Raw genomic sequence first — 20689 nt, 5'->3', positions numbered from 1 at the left:
CTCTGCCTTAGAACCGTGCACCTACCTATAAGCAGTTTAGCTTGGCCCTTTCATTGCTAGTTCAGCGACACATAATGATTAAAATTACCCAGAAAATTAGGCTTCTGTTGCCGCTCTCAGCGTTTGCCTGGAGCGTACACGCAGCCTCTGTAGTCATCATTTTCATGCCAGCGGTCCGGTTAGTTGTAATTGGTCGCTCCTCTACAAACAGCGGAAACTAACTTTCGTAAAGGTCCGCGAGCCAACTTGAGATTCTAGGTGAGCTGTTATAGGTTCAAGCCTTCCAGTGTAGCGTATCCGATTCTATCTATCGTGTGTGGTTCTTTCCCAAAAGGAAGTCACTAAGCGTCTTCTGGTTTCATACGCATACTAGAAAATGATTTTTTTTTATCTTCCGAATATACGACATCCCCATTCCCATATGCTCCCATACCATTTCAAATTGTCAGCGCGTAGAGCACAGGCGATAGCGAAACAGTACGTCTCTCTGCACACAAACGGTTAGAGAAATACATAGCTACATAGATACGTTGAGATAGGTGCCGAATACACAGGCCACGTTACCAAAGCGTTTTTCTTCTTCAAGTCAAAATTGGTCATTACCACTTTATAAAAGAGTTATGAGCTTTCAGAATGCCATATCTACTTTGTTTTGTGTATATCACATGTAGCATTGCCACATAGATTGATTGCCTTCTTACTTTGAAATCGTCACTTTTACCTAGTCACTTCAATTATATTCGTTCGGGTGTGAACATTGTAACGGAATTTAGCATTCGTATAGCATTAAAAAAGACAGTGCTTCATTTGCTTTTTACTGTAAATCATCGTAAAGTGTCGTCAAGCGGCGCATAGCGCGTCTTGACCTCCTGAGTGTTAATAAGAACACTCGTTTAATGGATCAGGAGGCGCAAAGCCTTGGCTGCGGGATCGCGGAGGCCCCTGGTTAGCTAAGCAGCAATAGCGAGGCAAATGAAGACCCGATACCAAAGTGTCGCCCGTCCACTTGAGCTAAATGGTATCTATATTTAAACATTGTGAACGATTTCTTATTATCGGTAACTTACGTATCATATATTCGAGCGGCAACCAGCGTCAAACACTTCGGTGTTATTCTGTTCACGACGTAGTCTAACTCGTTACAGAAGAGTACAAAGTGAGAAAATCACAGCGTATCCAGCAAAGCAGTTGACTACCCATAGTTAAACACCGCCACAGAGACCTTGGTAAGTAACGCTTAAAAGCTCTGAAGGTACGAGGTGTACAAGCGTGTATAAAATAATTTACATTCATTTACAAGGTACATTATTTTTGTAAAGCCTTATCGGCTTTTTGTTGTACGGAGACCACCAAGACCGTGTTTAGATATCAGGCCTGAAACTTGTCATCATACTGTTCTTTTTAGAAGACATTGCTACTTGCGACGTCCTAAAAGTTGCATAACTTGGCTTGAATTTTACAGAATCTGTTACATGCCATTTAAACGGATGCGGTACATGTTTAACCGCGTAAAAAAAACAAGTAAGACATTTTATATTTGTATACAAGCGTATTCAATAAACGATAAGTTATGTCCCAACATATTTTCTTACCTCTTCAGAGCCTTCAAACATGTTCTTTTCGATCTCATAGAAAGCATCCTTGTCGATGTATCCTTGCCCCTGATGGTCACACAAGTTAAAAATCCTCCTCAGCTCGTCCTGAAAATCGGAGTTTTCTTCTACTGCTGCACCCATGTCGACTGGGTTTTCTACGGTGCACATCATTGTAGTGCAGAAAAGTCCTTCAAAATAACACTTCGCTGAGACACAACCTTGCAGCCAATGTCATATATAAAACAGATAGATTTGTATAGATGTTTGGCCGCATTAAGTCGTCGCACCCAAACAATTTTACTCACGAATTTGCCACGCACCGAAGAGTGCTGTCATCAAAAGTTTAACCTTCTCAGTCCAACTACAGGTATTCATCCACCATTAGTTGGCTGACAGGTGATTGATGAATGTAAAATGAGCCCAGCAGGTTTCTTCTGACATTATATGGATTATCCCGGGTTATCCTTTGTGACATCAACAAGAATCACGTAAGCATGGCACACTCCACTCATAACGAGCACATTTATCCACTGTCAAACTAACACACGTGCACTCAGATAGTGCCAATAACACTCTTTCCCCACATGCCGACACGGATGCCACTCGTAAAACCTCCACTGATAATTAACTCATCAGGAACTTTATCGTTCCTTACTATCCGCTAAAATTTCGGTATTGTAGCTTTTCTCGCTCTGTCAAGAAGCACTTAATACATCAAACTACAGCGCCCTTAGTGGCCTGAACGAATCACTATGTTCAGCTCGGTGACGTCTCCTGTGAAGACCAAGTTAAGTGTAGCTTGTCATCTCGATCGTTCGTGAATCTTGATATTCCCTCGTATTCCTGCGGGACAATGCTAATCATCTATTTATTGAATCGGATTTCAGGGACGACAACGTCGTGTGCGCTTTCTACTCGGCAGAACAGCTCCACCTCGCGCTCACTGTCGCACACGGCTCCTGTCTGCGTCCATAACTACTACCGCGCCCGCTAGACCAGACCAGCAGCACGGAATACCTATGACTGGTGGCGCCAGCAGCACCAGCAGCACCAGCACCACCAGCACCACCACCACTAGTAGCAGCCGCCGCTGACGCTTCCCTCCCCTATCGTCCGACACATGCACACACACGCTACCAGCCAAAGGACCAGAGACGAGCTTGTCACCGGTTATGTAGCCGCTTCACCCCATTTTGCTTTCCCTCACCATCTGGTATGAGCATGGCTGACCGCGCGTATTTACCGTATCATAGATAATGACAGAGTGTGACGAAGTGCGTCTCGTTAATATACGTTCGTACTTGCTGTTGGGTTGCTATCTGTTGAACGAGAAAAATACGAAAAGTCATAGAATTTCATAATAGTTTGTAGTCGGCTGTAGACGACTAATTATTATTGTTGCAATCGGGCAAAATAAACGTAAACTAAACAGTACATGGTGCTTCAGTACTAGTTCGCACTATATCAGTGAGATATATGTATGAAAATAGGTCGGAAAGAGAAGTGAACCATCTGCGTACTGTGTACTTGGAACAATCGTTACCTCTCTAAGATATGCAGCCATCAAAGTTTAACTATGAAATATTTACCATTAGATCATGGTAGTCGACGTCTCTTCCGATGTTCAGGTGAAGGCTGAAAACATACGTTATGCTCAAAAATTTCTGATGAAATGGGACATAATGGAATCGTCGTGCCATCTAACTTTGTAACTATGTATAGATTAAATCTATATTGACTAAAAAGCTATGAACGAAATTAGTTCCCAGTGCGCAAATTCCACTGCTAACCTATCACCCTTAACGTGTATAAATCTTCAATTTATAAATAAATAGATAAAACCTCAATATTGAATATGCAGTAATACTCGTTTTAATTGTTTAGTATACGAGCATGCGTCTGCTCTTAGTTAATTTGATTTAAGGTGGGTTGAACAAGCAACTAGGAGAATGTCCTGCGATGTAAAGAATAAGATATATTGTCTTCAACCTTGACCCGCGTACTTTTTGCATGGAGATATTTTGTACGGTAAAATTAATTTACTAACCAAAAAAATAGCCTAGATGGCTGAAATTTCTGATCGAGTACGACTCCGTTAGTACTTTGTCGGCACAGCCAGTATTAAGAGTACGTTGCTGGCAAGTTGTATCACAATGCATATATCTTTGGTTATTGCAGCGTTCTAGGGGATTATGAATTTCGCATAATTTTTTTCTATAATGGGGTGCGCGTTACAGAAGCGGTGTTGTTAGTTCTACCATTCAAAATTGTAATTAATAGATATGCTTAAGAAATTAATATTATACATAGTGCTTTTGCAGGACATTTTTTGTCTATGCATGAATCAAGCAGTGCCTGATGCGTACTTTTCTGCTATTACATTCATTTTCTCTATGAATACGTCGACGGGAGTCTAATCAGCAGAGAGATGTAATAGTTGGACGCCCAGTCCGGGGCGTCTATGCCTCAAGTCGACCAATGTATGTATGTAAAATACTTATTATAAAAGGCGCTATCTGGCTATATATTGAATAAAGGCTACTATTAGAAAATATCCGATTTATAAAAGTGAGAACATAGAACTAGAAAATGTATTAAATCAAAAGCAGAATAGAGGCAAAAATGTGCTCAAACAGTATTAAGCCGTTTTGGGGGCATTTATCGTTCTCGAATTGAGACGAGTATCGCAGTGTGTTGAGTGTGAACGTAGCGCAAACGCGATGAAAATTATCTAAAAAGGTTCCATTGGAGCTTTTTAGGCGGATGATCCTTAAACAAGGCGTATCAAGTTCGGTATTAAGCTCAAGTTAGACCGCTACAGAATTACAGTTACTAATAGCATTTTTGGGTGACGGAGTGGATCATCCGAAAAGGTTGACTATATCACTACCAGTAGTTATACCAAAAATTAAGTATAGCTGAATATACTTTGGAATATATCTCTGCGCTACACTATAGAACAACGATTCCGATAATGAATAAATTGATAAACTCTCATGAAATAAGTAGGAACATGTTTGTTTATCAACAGGATCTAATACATAGGATCTCCTGGTACATATTCCAATGCTTGATACTAAGACTGGTTCATCTAAAACATCGTGCTATTATTGATGACCTAATTTATAATTTATACTTCTAGGAAGTTTGACAAAATATAAATATATTGAAATAAAATATATAATAAATAAAAATTAAGTTGTTAAATAAAACATATCTTGGATGCAATTGCAACTTATTATATGATTTCGCTACTGTGCTCCGTGAGAGAGGTGCTATTTGTGTTATAAACAACGCCGGGTGCTCTCGTTAAAGACTGGAGAAATATTTGTTTTTATTTATTTGGATTTGCTGTTTTTATTTAGAGGATCATTCTTGCATTGTTGGTTGATAAATGGCTTTGAGTTTCAATGAGCATTTTGTTCGTCCCTCGAAAGCTCAAAGCAGTATACATATCATAATGATGCGTCATCAACTATTATTGACATAGGTTTCATGTACCGTAATTTAAAATTAATTTGAACGAAACCTTCATTCTCTATAGAAACCACACTGAATACTAGCAAATAGAATATTGTGTTCCACACATTTTTTTTATATTTATTTTTTATAAAAATTATTATAAAGGTAAAATCTTCAATGAAAGTTTCGCTATGATATTGTGTTTTATATCAGTATATATATATATATATATTGGTTTCGTGACAACCGTCGTGCTTTTACTGTCAATCACTTATAACCATAGCCAAAATCCTCCGATATGATCTATGGATATGGTCCACGGAACCGTTCAGATATCTTAAGCCAAAGATTTCACTGGGGTTGCTAATTGGAACATGTTATGGAAAAATAAACTATGGCCATATAGGATACGTTCCAAATAATCCAATTAGATGATCAATCGATGATGAATCGAGATGATGAATCAATTTCATTATAGCCTGCTTGCTTTAACACACTTTTGAGAAAAAAAAATAACGAGAAGATTTGTAATATAGTCTTTTTTTCCATGTAGCTTTTCGTATCGAAATCAGTGTAATGTTTATGCTTAGCTAAAATGGATATATCTTGAGCTGGTTAGCAAAAGTTACTGTATGAAAGTCGCTATGGAAAGTATTCTCTCCTGTCATGCCATCAAGCAATCGAGTGTTTGTTTTGTTCCGACATAAACCTTTTAGCGATTATCATAGTATGTGTACAATACTAATTTAAAAATACAACTTCCAGTTAAAACGGTTACATTTTAACGTAATATGTCTCGCTACAAAAATCCAAGTTTAAATCAATTAGTCAATCATTATCTTTTATAAGTTAACAGCTTATGATTGAAAATCTTCAATAGGATTTCAAATCAATATTTCCATCAACAACAAATAACCTCTGTCTTGGGTTTTATTAAATAAACCATTTTTCCACACTTCTATACTGAAATTAAGTGCAAAACTTTGCTTTTTATAATCAGCCTTCGCAGAAGTTAATCGAAGTGTAAGGCGGGCATTTTGTATCGATACTAAATGCTATGTTTTACCTAGCATATTTGCTTATATGTATAGCACGGTTTTATTATAGCAGGTTTCAATTTGGTTGAATCCTAAATGCTAAATGATACAGACGCTAGAGCTGTTGAAAATTTCATTTGTTTTTTCTTTTTTTTTTTTTTTTACCTGTTTCTATTTTTTTGCTTTCGGTTAGGAATGGCCACAAAATTGCATATGAGAATTATTCTATGAAGCAAAACAATCGAAGAGTACAGAATTTAGTCGCGATAGTCATGGTTTTTACTGTGGTATAAATGACACAATAGATTATATTGATAATGAGAAATTATCGTTCGTCATAGAAGCATTTATTTCCGTTTGAAAACAATTCACATCTAGCATCGCTTTGAAGTATGGCGACAGGGCTAAACTTAGTTTTGAACTTTTAGAAAGGATATATTTTATACCGTTCTGTTAGCACAGATGAGCCCTATATAGGTAAATTCGGCCCAAATTTACGTAATTATTTAATTCGCTTTTCAAAGTTGTGCCTCAGAATTATCTCGTTAGTGTTATGTGTGTGTGTGTGTTTGTTTGTGTGTAATACGTAACCATTCTGGTGGGATTAATCATTACTGCATGCTAACAGAGTATCAGTTCATTGAATAAATGGGGCGACGCAATTATGTTTAACGCGGTTGGAAATAGCGACGAATATTCCTTCCTAGTTTTTTCCCGCTCAGACAATACATAATGACAAACGAAAGATCTCGGATATGGTTGTTTAGACGTTCAAGTGAGGTATATGATCACAAACCAGATCACTGCATGGACAAAACATTTACTATCGTTCTAACAGTGTACCTAAGCTGCTCCAACCTGAATCAAATATTCCCTATAGAGATTCTTGTAGAAGATTATACCTCCAGTAATCTTTTTCTGCTTCTTGTGAAAATCATTTACCTTCACGCACATATTTTGAAATAGGCAACCTTAAAACCGTCAAACTGTATTTTTCGTGAGTTCAATTCAATAATAAGTTTGTTTTTGAGTATTCCATTGGATATCGAAGGGGGTCATATTCATTGCGTTGTTCACACCTAATGGCGTACTCCGGTCCAAGACTGAATGATGTCAATCGGTATTGGAAACACGATGGTCGAGTTTTTCTCTGCGGATATGGTATTTAATGTTTGTAGGTAACGCAGTTGCAGAGCGGCCGGACTCTGTATAGATATAACACATTATATACACATTATAAATAGTCAGCGAAATGATTCAGCGAAAGAAACGAACGGCCTAGCACACGACATGACAGACCGCAACATTCGCTCAAACAAACAGTGTAAAGACAATGAGGATTATATTATAGTTTTTGGATTTTCCGTTAATGCATATGAGTAGTTTTTTCATTATTTTGAATAAAAATAATACCGTATAGGACTGACTTCCTAACACACTGTTTAATTAAACTGTCTAGATTTAGCACCGGGACCGTATGGCCGCAACGATTCGAGCGGTAACGATAACAAAGATCGGCAGCGTTCGAATTTAGTGGATAACTTCAGCGGCATCGCCGAGCGAACTTAATCTCTGCCGTTCTAAACGCGACTCGGAGGAACGGTCAGCGTGTGACACATTGCCTCTTTAGCGGTGTGTATATTTTAAACAGTTCGCTCAATTGCTCAGAACTGCTACTATATTCCAGCGGATCGCATCAGGCTCGCATCATAGGCCTCCGCGATAACTTCGCCTGTGACTAAACATAAAAGAGTTTGGCCAGACCTGACATGAGATGAGATTTTCATCACTGATCTCTTCGCTTTGGCCAAGTGAACGCGCAAAACGTAATCAGAAATATGCATAAACATTTACCTATCGAACACGTGGTGGGGTTGCTACTGACTTTGTAAGGAAGCGTAATGGAAACTCTGTGGAAATTAAGAAACAGGGACGATCTTACTTGGGCAATCACGTCAGCGGCTTCCTTAAGAGCTCGGGACGATTTCTGTTCCCCTTCAGCGGCAATCACCTGTCCGAATAAATGAATGAATAAATAAATAAATAAATAAATACAAGGAAATCACAGGTTTTTGGTTAAGAATTACATTATAGAATTTGTTTTTAATTATTTACCGGAATTTATTACAAATTAGGATAATATCGTCTAAAAAAAAAAGAAAAATTCACTTTAACGTAGTGATAGGCTATATTGCAATGCAGCACTCATTAGAGGAAGATCGCTTATGTCACTGTAAAACTCTTGCTTATGGATTTATGTATATTAGGTGCACCTTAGCGCGGGCTTCTCGTGCAGCCTCTGCCTCGGCGGCCATTGCCCTTTGCAACTGAACCGGGAGTCGAACATCCTTACTGCAATAGTCCATATCAAGAAAGCCTTTGTTATTTGAAAAATTCGTGAAAAAAACGCATCCATCGCATTAAAGATCTACGTCTATGTAAAAAGAAGGTCTATGTAACCTTCAATTAGGAGCTTCATGTTACAACCAATAGAAACATTTTCATGTACTGCTTTAGATAATCTTTGCCTAGTTAGACTTATAAGTAACGACTAGCTCATTAGGACTACGTATTTCTTCAACCTATATCATGCATAAAAAATGCATGTACAAGGAATTATAAATGGGCTGTATATTATTATTATCAAATCTGAGTATTAGATAGGGCGCTAAATAACAATGACATTGCGTTGAGTTTGGATTAGTACTTTACAGGGCTTGCGTTTCAGACATATAATGACAACTGTGATAGGGGGGTATTTTAAATATTTCTGATCAATAGATCTTTCTTTCAAGCTGATTTTTCACTCATTACGTCACCTTAGAAATATGCAATATTCCCCTATATCGAATAGTAGAAATTATTTGTAACCCGGAGCAAATGTGAATACCTTCAACTGAATAAAGGCTAGTTAGAATTGATTAAAAAGAATATCCAGAACTAAGAATGATATACCGAGTAACACCGACGACAGCAGCGCAAAGATGCCCCTACGCGTAACCCATAAGTCACGACGCACTGTTCACGGCCATCGTTGTGTCAAACACTTTCTGATCGTTTGCGCATAAGTATCATTTCATATATGTGTCCGGAACCTTCATGTATTCCTATCTAGAAATAAGAGTGCACGGCCTGTGTAAGCAGGCTACGGTAATCGCTGAGGGTCAAGTCAACTCTGGATGTGTTAGAGCGATTTTTAGATTGTATCTCACCGATACAAAGCCTTTAACAATCATCATCAATCGTATAATATTTTGCACAGTCATTGGGAGGTAGTTACAGCCCGAGACGGTTTCGGAAATGGCATAGTTTGTTGCATAGGTTATCGCTCTACAACAGCCATGGTCACACTACCACTGACACGTCCATTTAGCATTACCCCGCATACTCCATTAGAATTTTCCGTGTACCAAAAGAGCGGCTTAGTGTGCCCTATCTCCGGTTTATGCATATTAGGTCGCTAAGGGTCAGAGTGTAAGGATCGTTAAGGATCTCTTCAAGCGCATGCCCCAACTCCAGCCGCGTACCTTTCAGCAGCGCCGTAATATCCTCTCTCCTGCTTTAATAGAAGGCCGACCTCATATGCTGCATTCTAATCGTTGAAATCTCGTTTTTCGAAATTTCAAACTGAACGGTTCAATATCACAACAATGAAATGTCTGTAGACAAGATGGTCCATTGACTGTAACCCTTATGTGACTTATATTCTATCGCAAGACGTGTTCTAAAATAAATTTCAGACACGATATACTAGATACGCAAGCAGGGTATACTAAGCATTTTACCAAAGCCTATTCTTACACTGTGTAAACCTCAACTATCCCATAAGCCGCGCGTAAAATTGTCCTCATAGTATGGACTACGATACCGCATGAATCATACGGAGAAGGGCTAGGATACTGTGCATACGCACATTTCCACGCGTTCGACTTTGATTCCCCAAGCATCCGTCGTCTCATCAAGGGTGTTTTGCATTGTGGCCGAAATTTGCTCACGATCTGCGAGAATCTCATGAAGATTACGCGTGCCCAGCATGTTCCTTTGAAGAAAAAAGACGTTTATTTGGTATTCGAATTTATAGTGCTTACAAAACAAGTACAACGCATAGATCATACTATAGTACGGTATATTTATTGTGTGACCTAGTGAACTTCTGCGAACAGGTGAGTTAATTCATAGAAATTAATTTTTGGCATAGGTATTAGCTAGCGCGAAGGGGTAGCGACATGAACATAGTAAATCTGAACTTTGCTGTATTCACACCGTTATAAAAATGAGGTAAGAAAGTGAACATTGTTGTCCAGACACAAAAACGCTTAATTATTTAGAAATATTTCTCAAACTTGAAACAGGACAGCGAGTCATATTAGCAATCGACCCTTATCGCTCTACTGCTGGATAACTGGCCGGCCGAAATCGTTGCCATAGGGCGATAGCTATTATCTTTCCTATCGAATTCCGCAATTGAGAAGCTTTCGTTGCTTCCTATTGTGACGCAAATCATCATTTCAGCGGAGGTTTTGTAATGGCCAATGCAAGTCGCATCGAAAGTTATGAATCTAGTCAAAAAAAAATGCCTGTTTCCTTTTTCAACGCAGCATGGACTACATAGGCAAGTTACTACTCTGCTAAATGGTAGGCGCATCCAGTACCCACCTTGCGTTAAACAATGTCATCGGGCAACGTTCGCATACAAGCAAACTGAGTAATTTACACAACCCACAATTTTCCTAGTTTTTAGCAGTTCTTTCTCCTGCAAATGTATTTCAATAGCGTGTGTTTTAGTTTCTCTAGTAATAGCTCCTGACCAGTCGCTCTGAACGTAGCTTCCTTCCGACTACTCGAGCATGTCAACGGCAATATACTGTTCAGCACAGCTTTCGGTAAAGCTGAGGTTGACTTCTATCTAAATGGGAGCAGTTAATTATTACTCGATGTGTTTCTTACCTCGTTTTTTTAAACTTTGCTTCGACGAATATTTTCAAATTCGGCTATGATTTGTAGCAGGGGAAAATGCTTCATTTCTACATAATTAAGGCGCGTTGTCAATCGGTCGTGCTTATAAATTATCGTTCGCAGAAGTTGACTGAGTCGCCTAGTGTTGACATCCAGGCTTCGATCGCTTGATCATTTTTTTCGTAATGTTGTCCATAGTAAAATATATCCTTGATAAACTTAGCCATTATTCGAAAAAGTATTTAGACTTGTTTATTCTTTGCACAAAACCAACTTTCTCATTTTCATGAATTTTTTCTTTTACTGTTACAATCGAATAGAGCAAACAATACCTGAGAGTAGTTTGGGCAAGGAGTCTTGTTGAATGATGTGCGTTTTCTACATTGGCCACTGACACAGCCGCGTTTTGGATTCTACAAAACGGAAAAAAATAACATAAATGTCAGTAAACTTATCGCTACTCAAAAATAAAAAAAAAAAAAAAAACTATTGTCTTAACAACGAATCTCTTGTGGCATGATCCTATTTTTTTTTTGGTTTTTTTTCCAAGAGTTAGAAAAACAAATTTGATTGCTACCGACTACGGCTTGTGGAGACTGCTACAGGGAAGGTATAAACGTAGCTACGCTATAACAATTTTTGACGTTGTTTTGTAACTTGAGACAAACGAATGAAAGGATTTTTCGGTGTTTAAAATAGATCAGGACAAACCTTTAGTTGAGCTTATTTTTATACTTCATAACGTTTTCTTTATAGTTCAAGAAAAATTGACGTATGTCTATTATATAGGATACATACAAACATATGCATAATACACATCAGCCATAACAGCACGATAACCTGGCAGTAGAAACTAACTATTAAATCTCGGGTTGTGTGGCTGGTAGACAACTACCTCATCTTCCTCACTATCCTCATAATGAATCATATGAACTAATTAGATAATAATCGGCTAAGCGTGGCAGCACGCCAGGAATGAGTGAGCACGGTACACACGGGCTATCTCTCATTACCGAATAACCATGTGAAATTAATTAGAAATTTTCTGCACGGGCAATTGCCTAAGGTTGAAGAATCAAGAAATAGGTTTTTAAAGCACCACTGTGCAGGTTATATCCGACGAAAAGTATTCCGCTTTTTTTCGAATGCTTACTGCGGAAAGAAGACAAGCATCGCAGAACACTATTCTTCTTTCGTTACCATCCGTAAGATATTCGAGACTGTTTATCAGACCGCAGGCATTATTGATTGTTGCAAGCATGTGGAGCTTTTAATCTGAAAGATTCGCTTATGAGTGACAATGGCGTTTTGATACAATGTCTTTGGCATTCCTGTTATATATATATATATATATATATATATAGGTTCAGGATGAGAATAACTGGCATAATAAAATTTCTAACAAGGGGTTGTTCAGTCAAATGGCTCTTTTTAAACGATTCCTATTGTCCAAAATGCAAATCAGCGTGCTATATAAAGTTCTTAGTAAAAGACTGAGAAAACATTCAGGTAACTGGCAAGCATATGCCGGAGTCTACATTCTGACCGTGTTAGCTAGGAAATTTATTCTGCTTTGCATGTTCTTTATTTTGGGCAGTACTTGTAGCATTGAATTTTGCTAGACTTTATGGGAATTGAGGTTTTGCTATGTGTCGAAGCAACGCATCGGCTACAATTCGTTCCGTATCACTATGCTCTAAAACTCTGTGTTCCATGTTTAGTATCTGCTATTGCAGACCTAGCCGATGTAATGTATCTAACTTGTTGACTATGATCTGTGCGTTTGGTCATCGATAATCAATATGTCTGCGATATTTGCTTTCATGTTGCTTGCCTTCCGCCACCGAAATTGCCGAAGTCCATTCAGTTATCATGGCATTATTAACAATATGCAATAATTCGTCTGCTGAGGACCGGTGGCAACAATCGATTACGCGTCGTCAAACGGTGGTTCTCAATCACTAAGTAGAACATCACTCACTCATTCATTCACACTGTGTAAATCTGTCCTCAATTAACGAGCTTCGCTAGCAAACTCAATTTTAGCTTGGGTGTAGAAGAAATAAAAATGGAGGTTCTCCCTTCTGTTAAGTGTCTCTTTGAGTTGTTCGTAGAAATGAAGAAGATCAGTGTTATTTCTGTATGCTCTATTGAATTTTGTTTTAACTTTGGATACATTTATGATAGATACACTGCACCGTTCATTTTGTCTAGGGATAATCGTGGACGGAAAAAGCGGCGTTTAACTTAATTGCGTTGTCAGAAGACATCAGGACACTCGATGATGTCCTTTAACAACATGTGAAAGGACATTGCGTAAAAACCACAACTTATGTTATGTTCCAATCAAATGCTATATGGGTTACGGATTTTAAAATCAGATCTGATTTTCATAAAGGCACCAAACGAGATGGAACAGATTAGCAAAGAAGGAATAAAAATCAAATAGATTACCGGCGTTAAATTTCTATTAAAACATTGAAATCTACAATATAAAATACATTTATTCTACAAAAGTTTGATAATCTATTGTTTTTAAAGAAACGCATGCGTTATTTTGATTCCTCATGTGTCCAGAATTGGTAAAAGGCCCAAAACTTTCTCCGTGTAAAGGATAAAAAAACTTGAAAATTTCCCGCTAATCTCATTTATAGAATAGCCAGTCGTTATGTTTTGCTTTGAAATCCAGTTGAATGATCAAATCGTGGTGATGGTCGTATATGAACTGTAAGTTACCAGGTAAAAACCTATACGGGCCATTTGCCTATCGGCCGATAAACGACAAATAACTGGCTAAGGTCAAAGTTTCCTTTACTGTAAAACACGCAACAGCATCGGCGCAATAGAGACCTATCTTGCACATTAAGCGTAGGTGCCATTGTAGGCAATCGTTTGTTCATTACAGGCACGCAAATGGCCACTCGCCAATGAATTGTACCGCGCTATTCTGACAGCGCATAAATGATTTTACGTCAGCGGTCAATCACCGCATGCTTTCCCCTTTAAAGAGCCGATTGAAAGATGAACAGTCAGCCATTCGTGCTGGAATTTAGTGATAATAAGGTCGATGACATTTCCTGTCAGCTCGAGGGTGACTAAATGATGACGACGACAATACACATTTTTCCACAGGCTTTCAACAGATAAACGTGCAAGAACGTCCACACACTTCGCAGTTACATAGAAGTCAACTTATGGTCTCTCATGGTAGTGTAGAAGTTAAAACTATTCCGATCGTGACAGAGTGAGTATGAGTCGGGAAAATGACGAAGAGACAAATCTGCGATGCCCAAACGCTGTGGAAACAAAGCTACATCTGTAAATAAAGCTAAACTATTTAACTGATAGATCGATGCAAAGACGTACTTGACTTTATATAGAAATTATCATGGAGAGTTTTCTCCTGCTTTATCTTAGCTCCCATAGTGAACGAACCTGTAATAGACGACTGCGTCGACCGATACGGTAACTGAGTCTTTTGTGAGAACCTCTTGGGGAGGAACGTCGAACGTCAAAGTTCGCAGATCAACCTAAAGAGACAATACATGTTGCCTAGTTAAATGGTAACATATAGTCAGTCGCTATCGGCCGTAAGTGAATCTAACAGTTTAAACATATTCACCATAGACAATTTATAGGAAATAAGTATTGCACCCATTGGACGTTGACAATAGTTTCTTTCGGAATCGATATTCGTATATAATTAAATCAGGTTGATGTCGTGTGAAAAGAGCGAAAAATAAGGTGCCACACGGATAAACAACTATAGTTCTACGAACCTTGGTGTAGTTTTCGATACACGGCATAATGAAGAAAATTCCTGTAAATTCTTAGGGTAAGCGCCGGTTAGGGGGACCGATAGCATCTTATTTATCCCAGTCTTCACGTGTAGCAGTAGTGGGGTACCCCTCGTATTTCTATTACAGTATGAGGCTCAAAAGTTGTGCAATAGATACTGAATACAAGCCTATTTTTGAACTGTGCATTCGCTGACACGCTAAGGATTACTTGAAAAATTGACCACTCAACGTTTTCTGTGTCTTTATCGAGAATTAAAATAAAGTTCAGTTTTCTCTCGATTCTCAAGAATGAGGATGACTTTTCCTAGGCGAAACTTTACGTTTCAGCTTGATACCTATTTACTTATTCAGGCAGGGAACTTAGTTTAACACATATCGTTACTATTGTGCGAGAATTTTGATTTTATGCAACTTTATGGTCTCTCGTTCCTGAAAAGAAATCAGAATTAGATTATGCAAGCGAATGCAGACGCTGTGTATGCTTCTACTGATACTGTGAGGGTAGGAATCGACTGTCTCGGAGACGGGCTTATACAGTACCGCGAAGTCCATATTGGCTGCTGGAGAATAGTTATATTGACCCACCTCTTGATCATCTTAAATCTTATATACATCTCTGTGTAAGTGTGTACCTTCGTTCTTCATTAATACATCTTCGATAATGGGCCACAGAGGTAGGAGCATTTGTCTGAGCGGTTTCTCACTAGCTTTGCCTGATGTTTCCTCGTTGCGCTCTGTTTATTATCATGGCACTTAAGTCTGCGGTTAGTTTCGCTCAAAGGAAAATCGTTAGTTTGTAACTATGTTTCATCTAGGACATCAAAACGCTACGTATCACCTATTGGTCTATATGATTAGTGAAACTATGCAGTGAAGGTGAATTAGTTAATCTTCTATGGTGACGCGTACGCAATGACGTGTTTATATATGGTGTTTAGGCTCAGTTAATATGGGGTGATTCTCATTGACAGCCAGCTGATTATCGTTAGTGAACTGGTTTATTTTTTATGCATATTTTAGTAAAACTGAGGATGTCCGATATTCGAAGGATATACTTACCGGGTCCTTTAGATCCACCGGAAAGCAGTCGGCCTAATCGAAAGATCACAGCGCGCTCGTATTCTTGGACGACCTAGTTTACCCAAATGCCAATAACGACACGATTTCAAGAAGCGTCCGTGGAGAAACATGCCCGACATTCTGCTTATGATGATTATAACTAGTTCTGCTGCTATTACTGGACAATTATTAATTGTTTGCTATTTCTTCGTTTGGCAGTTGTGTACCCGATTTGGCCCGTGTACTGCCGTTTTGGCGCTGTACTACAATCCAAGTTGTCGTAAGTTATTTGGATACGCTTACATTAATTAACCCTTTTTGCCTTTGGCGAAGATACAGTCGATCAAGATAGAGAAAGTGACTTAAGCTGACCTTAATGCAGAAGAATAGCGACAGAGGAAAAGTTGCCCCGATTAGAAAAAGTGATCCCAGTGTAAGAATCCAACCGCAAACGCCGACATCATTGTCATGAGAATCGGCTGAAAATGAAATAGTAAAACATGGTAGAAAAAAGAGACATACCAACTTAGATTTTTTCAGTTAGATTAACAAAAAGCTTACATTTACCTATAACACTGCGAGTGTGTTCAACTCTTAAAACTCGTCCATGAATGAAGGTCGCAACCACGTTATTAGTTTACGTAAAGTTAAAAGTGACAAGGCAAGATGACTTTTCGGTCCCACCGTTAGCGCATAGCAGTAATATATTCAAGGTCTCCACAATCCCTAACAGCCATAAAACATCGAATTACGAAATGTATAACTTTGCCCATACATTACGACATCGGGTAAAGCTCTCGGGAGATCGTGAAGATTAGTTAACATTGCTACCAGTAGGTAATTGAAAACTGAAGACAACTGTTCCCAGACACATTTAGCCGTAGACACGGCGGATGATAAACTGAAAGCCCTAAGTAATTCCCTGCATGCCACAAGCAGTAACTATAAACTAGGCTACGTTCCTAATACACTCACCCTTCGTTGATCTATTAATTATGTCAGAGATTTAGGAATTCGTGTGCCACTGGGCTCTTTGAAAATTCAGCTCCTGGATCTAAGTCTGGCACACGAGTCACAAACAGAGACAGATTTCGAGATTAAGGTTTACAAAATGTTGGCATTCCTTGTATCTATATTCGTACAGAATTTAGAGATTGATATATAACTGACAAATACATTAAAGGATACGTTTATTTAAACTTTGCATAACTTTGCGTCACACAGTGAATATTAATTGCCAACATCACTTCTAACGCTGCATTCAATACAAATTAAATAATTTCGACTGACCGAACAGTATTTCCAGTCTCTACGAAACCCCTGAACACCTTGCATATTAGCATTATTTTCATTGAAGTATGTATGCTTCGTAAGGTTTTTTTATTCACGCTACAGTAAGATATCAGTTCTGAAACTCCAGAGCCCTATTGCCAGTAGAGAAACAGTATCTCAGCTTCTGATAATATGAAATCCTCATTTTTCCCGACAGGGTGCTTAAGACAATGGCAACGTATAGATATATAAAGTAATCGTACCTCGTGTGCAGAGTTTGTCATTGTCAGCAGTTCGATTGGTCATAATTATTAGTTAGATGTTAGTTGGTGATGCGACACTATTACGTACGTATTCATCTCTTCATTCGAGGACCTTGTGTATACAAATAGGCTTGGCGCAAACCGCCGCATCCAGATCCCAATAGTTGCGTTTACAGATACGATATTGGTCCGTTTGCGAATTCAAACTACTCTTGCAACCTTAAAAATTCGTTTCCTGGCATAAGGAGCCTAAATTCATTGTGGTGCCTATTAGTAGCATGAAGACGCGACTTTAACACGTGAAGCTTTGATGTTCGTCATGTCCTGATGTAACAACAACATTCGAATTACACGCAGGAAAAATCTTACTGCTGATCTAAGAGATATAAAGATAGAAATAAATAAAAATATCATCTATAGAGATCCACTGCGACAGAGGTTATAATATCATAATCAGTAGGACATAAACAACACTTGAATTCTCTATAGACCTGCGTCTTTTCGGACCACAAATTTTGTCATCTACTCTACTAGTAGCACCTGCTTCCCCCCATTGCCCCTAAAACAGTTAAATAATTAGACAGATATAAGCAATTTTAACAACACCAGATTCACTATAGGCAAAGTTCAAGTTTGCCAAGATCCCTGAGTCATTTACAGTATCTAAGAACCAATCACTGGTCCCCGAATCACATTTGATACCAGTTTTCCATTAGCTTTATTATGTCAAGTCCTCAGCTCAGACCACACTCATTTTCTGAACCAAGCTAAAATGTACCTGCCGTAAAATAATCATCGATTTATTAATGACTGCACGAATCTGCACGCCTGTCTATGAAACGGCATAAGGAGTGATTAGCCGCAATGAATGCTCAAAAGGCCACACATGCTATTACGCGCATCTCATCTAGAAATATGTCGTCTAATGATTAAAGAGCTACGGTACGTGGAGGACCAACAGCAACATTGGATATTTTTTGAGTGCAAGCGAGTTTTTCTCTTGGAAAAAGGAGATAAACATGTTTATAGCTTCCCTTGTTTTTTATAAGCAAAGCAAATCTTTTTAGGCGCCACATTGTCACCGGCGTTCGAGTCAATGCAGCATTCGTAGTTTTGAAACAGCCATGATAGTCGATATTAGGTGTTGCTATTTTTCCAATATGCATCATTTGTTCGTACGCTAAAAGAGCAGAACAAAGGACGCCGTATACGATAGGTAATGTAAAATATATGTATTAGCCCACAAAGTAAACGATTCTCAGTAATCTCTTGACAGCAGATCGTAGATGATTTTCTATAAAATGAGGTAGATTGTCATCCACTCGCCAATTCGTAGCGGCTACCAATGACGGGAGAAGTTACCGCGAGTTTTCTACCATGAGTTTAACCAAAGATATTTGGTTATCGGACCTATGCATTTTGATGCCTTCCTTAATTCCGTATTACTAGATCAAGCCATTGCGTTCGTCTTCGCGTTACAGTGGCCAGGGCGCCTATAGAAACGTCAGAATCGTCAAAACGCGTCCACTTTGTTTCATGGTAAATTTCTTGTCGTCTCCTGCCCGTTCTGATGTAAGAAAAAACTTGCGCATCTCAGGTCCTACGAGGCATATAGTTGGCTTCAAATAATCAAGGAGGTTTATAACTTTGGTAAGAGTCCGTTCGACGGAAAGACGTTAGACTTTTGCTTATGATGCGTTTGTGGTCGTATTTCAAAAGGACCTGGCTTCTTTCTAAGACGGACACTAATGGATCGGTGCACCCTTGCTGCGACAAAGAGCCTGCTCAATAATGCCCCAGTCACACAACAGACTTGAACGTACATGACCTAAAAGTGTCTGCCTTTTTCTGTGATTACAAGTATTAGCGCTCGAATTGAATAAAGGCTGTGCAAAATCGTGCTAAGGATATTGCAAATTCTCACATGTGCATAATGTTATAGTTTACATGTTTGTGTATCGACAGTATGCGACTATGTTAGGTTTGCCAAACAAAATGCAGTACAACACCTTTAAATAAAGTTCAGCACACCTATCATAACTAGAAAACATCAACAGAACTTATGTGGACAAGGCGATTTATTTTCAACTATATGCGTTAAACAGATATGAACGGTTTGTAAATTTCCCATTCAATGTTTGTCGATCAAATGGCCTGAAGCTCGGTAAAATAGGCATACTTTTCTATCGGAAAAAGTTAAAACGTACATTAGTGTTACCTTTTATGGGTATTTATTTTTAATCGACGGCGGGTCTTTTTGCAGTTGGGATAATGATATTTTGTTAATAATACGAGCAACAGCTGAACAATTTTAATTACCACTAATTCCAAACGGTACCAGCAATAATAATGGTGGGAGTAGAAGTCACAATATAAACACTTTGTTCGTTCCGACAGATTTAGATCAATGTGTGTCGATGGTATTCAGCTTCGAATGACTGTTTCATCTTCTATTTTATCTCATGACATAGACAATTCTATTAGATAGCCCCATTACGACAGCTTGTAAATAACTGTTGCGAAGCTTTTCTGTGGGGCAAAGTTCTTCTGTATATTAATGACTTCAACTAATGATGTTAAGTAAGAAAGCCAAAGGCCGGCTTTTTGAGTGGCGGCGGCGGCGGCGACGAAGTGCTAGGTAAATCCTTGGCTTTATAATCATTATCATTACAAGAAATAGCACATATATTACGAGCAACGCTCACCATTTTGAACTAGTGAAGATGTGTAGATTATCCGTGAAAGGATCAATCATCAGTATAAGTTGCTCGTTACAATGGTTCAGGATGAACCCTCTCAGATCTGTCTGTGAAAGTTTTGAAATAAATCTGCCTCTGTCGTACGAAGAAAATCTGAACAGCTAAAAACGACAGAAATCTTTCGTCATTGTGGGACTTCGGTAGCAGTATTTATGGTGATCTCAAGCGACATACATTAGCATTTTATGTCATCCGCAGAGCCTATAGCGTAGAACGGCTTAGGAACTAGTAGATAATGTTTATTTATTTAGCTAGTTTATTTTGATACTATTTATCTTGCTTGCAATAGGGAATCTTCGTAAAGTATCCGTGGTACATTTTTTCAAAAACAATTAGTATTAGAAGTCTCTCGCACCTCAACGCTTGCCTATGGCTTTAGAACGATAGATTCCACTGCTTTAAACATTATACCTAGCACTGAGACGGCACTTTGAAAAAAGTCGCTTAACTGTATGCATACCCATTTGTTGACATAACCTGAAAGCT

At 38.6% G+C, this 20689-nt stretch overlaps 2 protein-coding genes and 1 long non-coding RNA gene across 3 annotated transcripts in view; 1 reads left to right on the top strand and 2 right to left on the bottom strand.

The window, feature by feature from the left end:
• Positions 1-1783, bottom strand: part of LOC111265937 (rab11 family-interacting protein 4) — a 67879-nt gene extending 66096 nt beyond the window's left edge. Inside the window, exon 1 of the mRNA XM_022842973.2 lies at positions 1593-1783. Coding sequence (XP_022698708.2) covers positions 1593-1766 — 174 coding nt within the window. The 5' untranslated portion in view covers positions 1767-1783. The remainder of the gene's footprint in view (positions 1-1592) is intronic.
• Positions 1770-2689, top strand: LOC147752746 (uncharacterized). The gene is made up of 2 exons (XR_015313251.1): positions 1770-2382; positions 2483-2689. It is a non-coding gene; the product is annotated as an uncharacterized LOC147752746 (long non-coding RNA).
• A 3711-nt stretch (positions 2690-6400) lies between these two features.
• Positions 6401-16388, bottom strand: LOC111265938 (stomatin-2; the record flags this gene model as incomplete). The annotated part of the gene is made up of 9 exons (XM_022842977.2): positions 6401-7299; positions 8037-8105; positions 8368-8446; positions 10008-10133; positions 11383-11463; positions 14486-14580; positions 14830-14870; positions 15910-15982; positions 16282-16388. Coding segments are annotated over 9 exons (797 nt in total), but the record flags the coding sequence as incomplete, so codon positions are not given.
• Positions 16389-20689: the final 4301 nt, after the last annotated feature.

The sequence above is a fragment of the Varroa jacobsoni genome, unplaced genomic scaffold (genome assembly GCF_002532875.2).
Source record: "Varroa jacobsoni isolate VJ856 unplaced genomic scaffold, vjacob_1.0 scaffold_1029, whole genome shotgun sequence".
NCBI classification, from domain to species: domain Eukaryota; kingdom Metazoa; phylum Arthropoda; class Arachnida; order Mesostigmata; family Varroidae; genus Varroa; species Varroa jacobsoni.
The sequence above is the reverse complement of the archived record's forward strand: the minus strand, read 5'-3'. Positions and strand labels throughout refer to the sequence as shown.